The sequence below is a fragment of the Malaya genurostris genome, chromosome 2 (genome assembly GCF_030247185.1).
Source record: "Malaya genurostris strain Urasoe2022 chromosome 2, Malgen_1.1, whole genome shotgun sequence".
Taxonomy (NCBI): domain Eukaryota; kingdom Metazoa; phylum Arthropoda; class Insecta; order Diptera; family Culicidae; genus Malaya; species Malaya genurostris.
Window position 1 is genome coordinate 266742580 of NC_080571.1, and position 9537 is coordinate 266752116.

General features: G+C 35.1%; 1 protein-coding gene across 1 annotated transcript; it reads right to left on the reverse strand.

Annotated features, from left to right (window-relative positions):
- Nucleotides 1–3654: 3654 nt before the first annotated feature.
- On the reverse strand, nucleotides 3655–5055 carry LOC131429888 (lysosomal thioesterase PPT2 homolog). Its single transcript, XM_058594330.1, has 3 exons — nucleotides 4790–5055; nucleotides 4461–4710; nucleotides 3655–4388 (listed from the first exon to the last, which is right to left on the reverse strand). Exons 1-3 carry the CDS (start codon nucleotides 4922–4924, stop codon nucleotides 3916–3918), a joined length of 858 nt encoding a protein of 285 aa, XP_058450313.1. The 5' UTR covers nucleotides 4925–5055; the 3' UTR covers nucleotides 3655–3915.
- Between the last annotated feature and the right edge of the window lie 4482 nt (nucleotides 5056–9537).

The following is a 9537-nucleotide window of genomic DNA, read 5'->3' on the forward strand; positions in this document are numbered from 1 at the left end:
GACGCTTAGCATCCTTTGGATCCTTCTCGGATCTATGGCGGTTTTTACCCATAGCTTGGGTAGGTAGACAACTGCGAATAAAAAATAAAACAAAATCGAAATTAGTCGTAGTAGGTTATTCGTCTATCCACATCGAGTGTTAGATGACGAAATGACTGTGCATTGTGTGAAAAACCTGTTTTCATCAAACCAGTGGTGCAATAATGCATCTGTTATACTACTTCGTCAAAATACTGTGCTTGTGATTATAACTAAAGGGTGAATTTTTTACTGGTATCTTTTTGGAAACACTGTTTTTGACAGATCACGCGTGAATCGTGTCTTATTTCATTGTCAAACTTGTTGGTCTATTAATATGATCAGTATCTAACGGGGAAACTGATTGGAAAACTGACATGTGAACACAATGATGTAATGAAAACCGCGAAAATGTTACCGCAGAGACGGGACTCGAACCCGTAGCTAACTCCTAACCGGGGAAATTGTTTTACCAATTAAACTACCCTGCATATGAAAACAAATGAAGAGAAAGTCCAATTGATTGGACGAAAACTAAGCATGCTTCGCTGTACTTAGCCACCACGTTATTCACTTACAGTCCCGTATCAACGTAAACAAATTCAACAGAAACACATACAATGATCACGAGTCTATTTCTACCCATCTATTTTTTGCCGCAACGATACTGATTCGAGACTTTTGTTTTTGTCTATTTTGCTATCTACGAGATAACACACGATAGTTTCATCCATCGATTTCATGGATCTCCACTAGTGTGAGGTAGCAGCAGTGACGATTGTGTGATCTCAAACACAATGGTAAAGGTACACAAACCTTTTATTGACCTTCAACGATTTGTTTTAGTCTTTGTTAAGACGTAGAGCCGTCTTGAGCTAGTTTTAATATGATCAGTATCTAACGGGGAAACAGATTGAAAAACTGACATGTCTCTGCGGTAACATTTTCGCAACACATGTCAGTTTTCCAATCTGTTTCCCCGTTAGATACTGATCATATTAAAACTAGCTAAAGACAGCTCTACGTCTTAACAAAGACTAAAACAAATCGTTGTTGGTCTATTATTTAATCATAAATCGACTTACAACGTCTAATAGTAAAGGGTGATTTTTTAAGAGCTTGAGAACTTTTTTAAACAATAAAACGCATAAAATTTGCAAAATCTCATCGGTTCTTTATTTTAAACGTTAGATTGGTACATGACATTTACTTTTTGAAGATAATTTCATTTAAATGTTGACCGCGGCGACGAAACTCATTTCAGGTTGAATGGATACGTCAACAAACAAAATTGCCGCATCTGGAATGAAGAGCAGCCAAAAGCATTGCAAGAGCAACCAATGCATCCCAACAAAGTCACTAATTGGTGTGGATTATGGGTCGGTGGCATTATTCGTGAAATATCGGCCGATATGTTGGAGAGAGTGTGCCAAATTTGGACACTGCGCATGGGCCATCTAAAGCGAAGCTTCGGTCAACATTTGCATGAAATCATCTCCAAACATTAAATTATATTCATCGTTCTATCGTTTCCAATAAAGATTTCATCAATTTTTTGTTTATTTATTTGAAAATTAAATCCTCCTAAAAAATCACACATTATATTTCGTTTTATTTCACCGTTCACCGTTTCACGTATCTTAGATTTCCGAATAAAAATGAGAATATTGATTTAAACATCAAACTAACACATGGATCAATAAGTCCCGAGACTAAGCATGGAAACAACATTTTTTTGCAAAATTTTTTTTTATTCATCAACATAATCACCTTTTAGGGTGATACAATGGTTCCAACGTTTTTCCAATTTTTCAATAGCATGTTTATAAAAAAATTATCTTTCGCTTTAAAATAAGCTTCAGTTTCAGCGATGACCTCCTCATTTGAGCGAAATCTTTTTCCCTGGAGCATTTTTCTAAGATCAGCAAAAAGCCAGTAGTCACTGGTGGCTAAATCTGGCGAGTATGGGGGGTGGGGAAGCAGATCAAAGCCCAATTCGTTCATTTTCGCCATTGTTTTCATCGACTTGTGGCAGGCTGTTTTTTTCCATCGAAAGCAATCGCGGCACCCACCTTTTTCATGCTAAATTTTTCATGAAGGATAGACACTTCCATATGATATCTGTGTCATCTCAGCAATCTCACGGAGCTTCACTTTACGATCTTTCATTATAATTTTTGTCACTTCACTCACATTTTCCGGTGTAACGGCTTCCACAGGTCTACCCGAGCGTTCCGCGTCATTTGTGTCGGTACGACCACGTTTAAACTCGGCGAACCACCGACAAATCGTTGCTTTTGATGGACAAGAGTCCGGATAACATTTTTCAATCCATTTTTTCGCTTGCACGGTGTTTTTATCCATTAAAAACAATGTTTTATCAAAACACGAAACTCGGTTTTTTTCCATTTTTTAAACAAACTACAGAACGACGTTACTCCAACCTCGATAACTCAGCTGTTTCAGGTCGGATCGACTTAAAAATTTGACCCGTTTCAAGCAAAGGTTAGTACTCTAGAAAGACGTGGTTACTGGTTTACTACGAGCGCCATTTCTGCTTTAGTCTCGGGACTTATTGATCCATGTGTTATGTATAAATGGGTAAAGTTTAAAAGCCTATTTTGTATGTATTTTGCGTTGTCACTTTGAACGAACATTTTAAATCTTCGCCCCTTAACAGCCGGTCATGTCGAAACCGAAAGTCAAGTCAGATAAAATTCAACTGAAACCTATGAGACCACAAAGCTTTTCATTTGAATTAAGGTTTGTGTAAATCGGTGCAGCCATTTTGGAGGGGAAAATGAATGCATTTTGTTATCGTTGCACTTCCAAGGATCCAGCTGAATTTGAAAAAAAACTTTGAGTCATTTTACGAATTCGAGACGAATGGTGAAGCCAAGTTGATGAAGGGTACTGTTACTCTACTTCACCAAAGCGGATATGTGACTTTCGCAGAATGTAAACTACATTGACCTGCCACCTAGCTTAAAGTAGATGAAGCATTTGTTCGCATTTTGATAATTTTCAGGGAATATTTCAAGCTTCAAAAGCATGCAAAATTTCAATGAAATTAAGAAGCTTTTTCTTGTCGCATGTACTTTTACCAGAGATGCCAGCAATATCAAGCAACTGGGCATCTTACCACAAAACTTATTTGCCGGTAGCGGCATCTGCGTATGAATTTTATTATTCCATAACAGCAGTTGTAGCGTGCCATGCTTTTTTCGTTTATTTAAAACATAGTGTATGAATGATATAAATCAGCGAAGTTTCCGCTGGTCTTACAAGAAACACATTCTTAAAAATCAAGTAATGAGTAATGACATTCAAATGCTGTTTGCACTATGCGCCTTTCGGACATGTTCCGAGTTCTGAAACCTTTAAATATGTACCGATGTGAAGAAATCAATACCTTATTCGAAACTGCTATATCATCTAAACCAGTCATAAAAGGGTAGACATCGACCCCCTAGTGCGTGACATTTGACTAAACTTAACTACACTTCAATAAAGTCAGTATTCATAAATGCTTATAAGCCAAAGCCAATATATTAAGTATTTTTGTCTCGATAACTAGAAATAAACTATGTAAGGAAATTCTTTCAAACTGCAAAAATACCGTTCTTTTTAGGCACATTGTTTTTATCACACATCTACGCAATTAGGTTTAACAATTTGAAGCATAGCGACATAACTTTTTCTGAACCTTAGGTAGTAGATTCCAACAATAAAAAACCACCTTTTACGAGTTAGCTTCTAAACTACAAATCTATAAGTGAAGAATTGATCATATTAATCTACATTTTTCCTACTTATCGTTACAAAAATAAAATTGACTGTCTTAATCTAATCAGTAGTGTCATGAAAAATTATTCCTAATTACATTGTACATATTCTCTAATCGAGATATGGCAAAATCACAGTCTGAATAACCTGTTGTTTCAAGTGCCAGTCGAAATGTTTTACGCCAGCCATTGTTACCAGTTTGAGTCGACCGGTGTTATCCAGGGTTTGCAGTCCGATTCGATCCTCGAGATAAATTTGTCTTTGCCTGCAAGGAATCACGTCACCCGTACCGTTGAAGTATCCAAAATGACTTGATTCCCACGGTGTAATCACACCATCATCCGGACCGCCAACCAAAATCAGTTGATCCAGTTTTAGTATTGAGTCACGAAATTGTGTTGAGTTTGTCGACGGTAGATCATTATTAACGTAAGGTAAAAAGATGCTGAACTGTTCGAACAGATCCTGATGATGTGGATCGTTCCAATAGTTGCCCACCGATGTGTGCTGGCCGACGTATGTGTAAAACAATTCATATGCAGTCTTCGCCACCAACGATGGAAAGATAAGATGCAAAAAATCACCTGAAATTCAGTTCGACAACTAATAGATAAGGCAAATAAAACTTCATTGATTTATATCTTGTCAATACTTACTGCCGAATTGCCCCGCCTGCGGAGAACTCAGTGATATGAATTTCTTCACACAATGGTCCGGATAGGTCTGCAGAACCGCTCTACCTAAAAGTCCTCCCTGAGAATATCCCAGCATTATCACTCCATCCGGGTGGTTCCGGCAAATTTTTTGCAGATCGCCATTGAATTCGAGCACTTGATGCCAAGCATTTTCTAGGCTGGACCATCCCGCGAAGCGATCCGTGTTGTATACTTTCGTTCCGGGGTGATGCTGCAAAACAATTCTAATATGACTCATCCGATTGACGCAATTGCATTACCGAAAACAACTGTGTGTTAAAAACAAGTACCCTCTCGATTTCTTCCAGAATCACGAGCATACTTTCTGCTCCGGTTAGTATACCGTGAATGATAACCACTGGTTTGTAGGCACCGATTATGTATAAATTTGTTAAAAAAGCTAAGAAAATGTACTTCTTCACCATTTTTTGCTATAAACTCAAATTATTAGTAAAAGAGTTCGAGGTGATAAGATAAATCATCAAGGAACTACACGAATGTCCACTACTCGCCTTTCTTTGTTGTTCTGATCAGCCTAGCTATCAACTTCTTTTTATAAATATATACATTTAATTGTTTACTCTATTTGAAAGGTAGCATCCAGAAATTATGTCTTGAAAATGGATTGAAAGCATTGTATGAACAGTATATAAGATGTGCAAGATGCATTCATACAGTCATTACCGAGATAAAACTATTACATTTCCACTAAAAAATTTTTTTCTTGTAATCATTGTACGTATTTGTGACAATCAAACGATAATGTTTTATAGAAGAGACAATTTTTGGTAGAAGTGTTTAACGACGCCCCAATTACATGTCAAGAGGTATAAACTAATATCGATAAAGCAGAACCCGTTCGAAATATTTCGGGGAAACTTTTCAACGGATGCGTTATTTATCACAGATAACAATGAGACTGAAACTTTGACTTCTACTTCCAATCAAACTTGATTTAAAACGATTAATAAACTTTTTTGTCGTTATTCATTGTTTCGTTAGGAGTGAACATAATGATAATTAAATAATAAAAGTAGTCAATACGAAAATAAACCGGCACAACGGATGAAAATTAACACTATTTTTGCGAAGTTTTCGTTCCAAAAAACAAATTCTAATGTTTTGCTAATAAAAGGCATCATTCGAACAACATGTAGTATGTTTTTCGTGGAAAAATATTGAGAAATAAGGCTATGAAGGAGTATTTTTGAGGATACTTCTTAGAAATTATGATTTACGGAGTCCACGATATATCAGCAGAGAGTAATAAGAAGTGAATAAATCGAAGAATAATAGTTGTAGTAGATGTTTTTCTAAACCCCAACGTATTCGTTAATTTTTTTAAATTTTTGGTGGTTGTTGAAAGTCGAAATTACGATTTTGCCTATAAAAATCCACCATTTTGTATATGTAAAACCTACCTAGAGTAGGTTTAAAAACGAAATGAAAAACGTTGGGGTATCAAGTGTGTGCAAAATTTCAAAATAATGGGTGAAGTAGTTTTTAAATGACGATGAACATGACCTTTCAAAACTAGCTTTCGAGAAAAACGAATTTTAAGTTCATTGTCTATAAAATCTAAGGAAACAATTTATTGATCTAGGGGGGCCGTAGGGTCTAACAATTTAAAAAAAATCATATCTTTTGTAATCTGTTTTAATAAAGCATTTCAAGAATGTTTTGTGAAGTCCTTAAGGGGGGCTGGGGGGCTTAGGGTCTAAATGATGAAAAATATCATCATTTTTGAGAGTTTTTTTTTCAGAGTTATCGTGCAATAAAATAAATTCAAATTTTTTGTATGATAAAAAGCATCATACGAACAACATTTTGTAGTTTTTTCGTGGAAAAATATTGAGAAATAAGTGGGTGAAGAGGTATTTTTGAGAACGCTTCTTAAAAATCATGATTTGCGGTGTCCACTGTATCTCAGCGCAGACTGATAAGAAGTCAACAAATCAAAGCAGCATAGATAGAGTACATGATTTTCTAGACCCCAATGCTTCTGTTTGATTTTTTTTTAAATTTTTGGTGGTTGTTCAAAGTGAAAACTACGATTTTTCACGAAAAAATTTCCCATTTTGTAGCTGTGAAACCTCCCCAAGGTAACAAACAAGGAAATCGTGGAGGTCTGGTTTTTTATATGTAGAAAGTGTGTGCAAAATTTGAAAAAAAAACTGGTACAGTAGTTTTGATTGACGATGGACACGTACTTTCAAAACCTGCTTTCGAGAAAAACGCGTTCAAAGTTTTTTGTCTATAAAATCAATGGGAACAATTTATTACTAACATTTTCCAAAATTATATTTTTTCTTTTGTATTCTTTTTTAATGAAACATTTCAAGAATGTTTTGTCAAATTTTTAAGTCGATCGAAGCAAAAATCTGGGACCTGTGTACCGAGCTCTTACTTTTTCGCAGTATAAGATAAGCAAAGATAAAGGCCCATAACTTGCTGAGTTTTGTTCCGATAGGCTTGAAAATTTTATAGAATATTCTTGAAATGCCCTTAAGTCAATCGAAGTAGAAATCTTGGGCCTGTGATTTCTACAAAATATTCTTGATATGTTATATTATAAGAAAATATAAAAAAATAATGATTTTTCAAAAGTGTTAGTCCTTATCCGCCCCTTAAATAAGCGTCCAAAATAATGAAAATATATCGTCGCCATAGCAAACAGATATACAGGCCAGCATATAAATTGAAAAATTTAGAATGAGTAGTTTAGCTAACACTTGTAGATGTCGCCGCGGTCGGCACTATGCACACAGAGAAAAAAATTGTGAATTTAATTAAATTTAATTTTGTTGAAATAGTAACAAAAGAAAATAAATCTGATTTGATACTAGAAATATTATTGTTTGAAACTGTTTTAATAAATATTTCTGTTGAAATAACAAGTATTTTAATTATCCGTTCTTGTCCATTTCCTGATAAACGATTTTATATTAAATCCAACTTAACAATCAGTTTGAAGTCAACGAACTTTGGACAAATTCAAAATTTTCATAGATTCACTTTTACAAATTGGTCAATTATAACCAAAATGAGAATTTATTGAAATGAATAGATATTTCAACTTACGTTTCCGTTGATCGCAATCGATCCGTTTTTTTGGTTTTAGGAATGTATGGTTTCTTTCTAAATAATTTCTGCAGTTATTTTAAATAATTAACATTATATTTATTCGATGATCCCCGTGTTAACAAGCACATATTTTTTGTAGTATTGATTGGTACCGGCTGTGTCAATCTCATCATGATAAAAATATCCAGTATCTATAAAACCGTAAAAATGTGTTATGGTATTTTCTGTAGTTTTCGAATAATAATTTTATGATTATTTAGGGGTTTGGCTAAAAGCATTTTTGTGCTATAAGCATAACAAATTCCACATTTCCTTATGTTTCGTCTTCGACTCGTCAGTGCAGAGCAGTTTAAATTGAACAGCTTAGTGTGAACTTAAACAGTTCAATTTTGACCGCTAAGTCGAAGACGAAATCTTTACCTACACTTAAGGTTGAACTGTTGAAAAACCCTATGAAAAGTATTTCTCCGGTTCCCTGCGGGTAGCAAGCGATTGACGCGTATTAAACTTATATTTTTAGTCTATATACAATTAAAAAAATAATAATAAAATTAAGAAGATTACTTATACAAAAACAGATACTCTTACTCATGAACTATATTTTGTAGTATCTTCAGAAGTTGAGTTCTTTGAGGACGAGATAAAAAACCCTTCTTTCTTCTTTTTCTTCACTTCTGGGTGGCGTCACCTTACTTGAGATGACACCGATTGATGGCACAGCAACATAGGCTATATTGCCAGTTAATTTTCGTTTATAGTCCAATGGATTTTCTTTTCACTGGACTACAAGTGAAAGCCTCGCTTCGTGACAACGTGGTGTCGCCAAAGTACGGATGAAAATATTTTCTTTCCCGCGAAATACTCAAATTTTCACCGCACTAACACGATACAACGTGTTCACTCGTTTCACCGGAAGTTGAACACTTCTTTGAACTCGCACGTATTGTATATAAATAATACATGATTCACATGAGTTCAATTTATTTCAACAATACGATGAAGAACTACTTGATCTAATTATTAAGTAAAAAAATGCAAGCCAATTCGCACCTTCCCATTCTGCAACTAACACAGTCGTTATATTGTTTCGCATTTTTGTTAATGCATATTTAATAGGAATAATTTCCGACTTTCCAGCAGATTCGCAAGGAACAAAATCACACATGAAAATTGTTGTGAGAGAAGAACTCATTTTTTTCACAGCGATTGCCTGCAGGTCATGTGACTGTTGTTAATGAATTATTGATTCGCTAAGTGGGGCTGCAGGAGTACAGGTGGAAGAATCCTGACCGAGGAAGTTGAATCCACTCTTTAACGTTTCGCGAAAGAAGAGTAATCCTGTTTGTGTTTCCCACTGTATTCGTATTAATAAAATTTAACAGTTTCACAGTTTATGCTGAGGGCGAAAATAGAGATTCATTGAAAACGGATTTAATTTGATTGGAAATGGAAATGAACGATTCCGGCACCCTCGGAAAAACACACACTTCATCGTATGCAGTTAGTGTTTTTTGTTCGGCGTGTGTGTGTGTGTGTGTATGAAATGATTGGCAGAAAATTCACAGCATTCGAACGAATATCTATTTGGTTGTGCGCTTGCTTTAGTGCGAGAGCAATCTACGAGTGGATTGCATTTTTGAATTTTTAAATTTAAAATCCAAACCCAAATATTGTGAAGGATTAGTTGCTTTGGCAGCATATTTGATTTCTATCAATAATATAATAAATGAGTGTTCAATAGATTCAGCCGTATTCTACCTGAAATGGGATCATACATTTTTAAAACCTTCGATGTGGCCCAATAGAATAATGTCACAGGAAATATTCCTGATATAGTAACAAGAAAATTCAAAACTCTTGAACCAATTCCATCTTATCCTTTGAACCAATGTATAGACCGGAACGAGACGACACATACACATGCGCGCATGCAGGTTACAAAGTCAGTTTTCAT

What these genes read in the sequence shown, in the direction of transcription:
- LOC131429888 (XM_058594330.1), bottom strand. Translation starts at nt 4,924, where the DNA reads ATGGTGAAGAAGTACATTTTCTTAGCTTTTTTAACAAATTTATACATA. An exon ending in TTCTGGAAGAAATCGAGAGG is followed by an intron (nt 4,711 to 4,789) that starts GTACTTGTTTTT and finishes ATTGTTTTGCAG; the next exon opens with CATCACCCCGGAACGAAAGT. An exon ending in GCAGGCGGGGCAATTCGGCA is followed by an intron (nt 4,389 to 4,460) that starts GTAAGTATTGAC and finishes ACTGAATTTCAG; the next exon opens with GTGATTTTTTGCATCTTATC.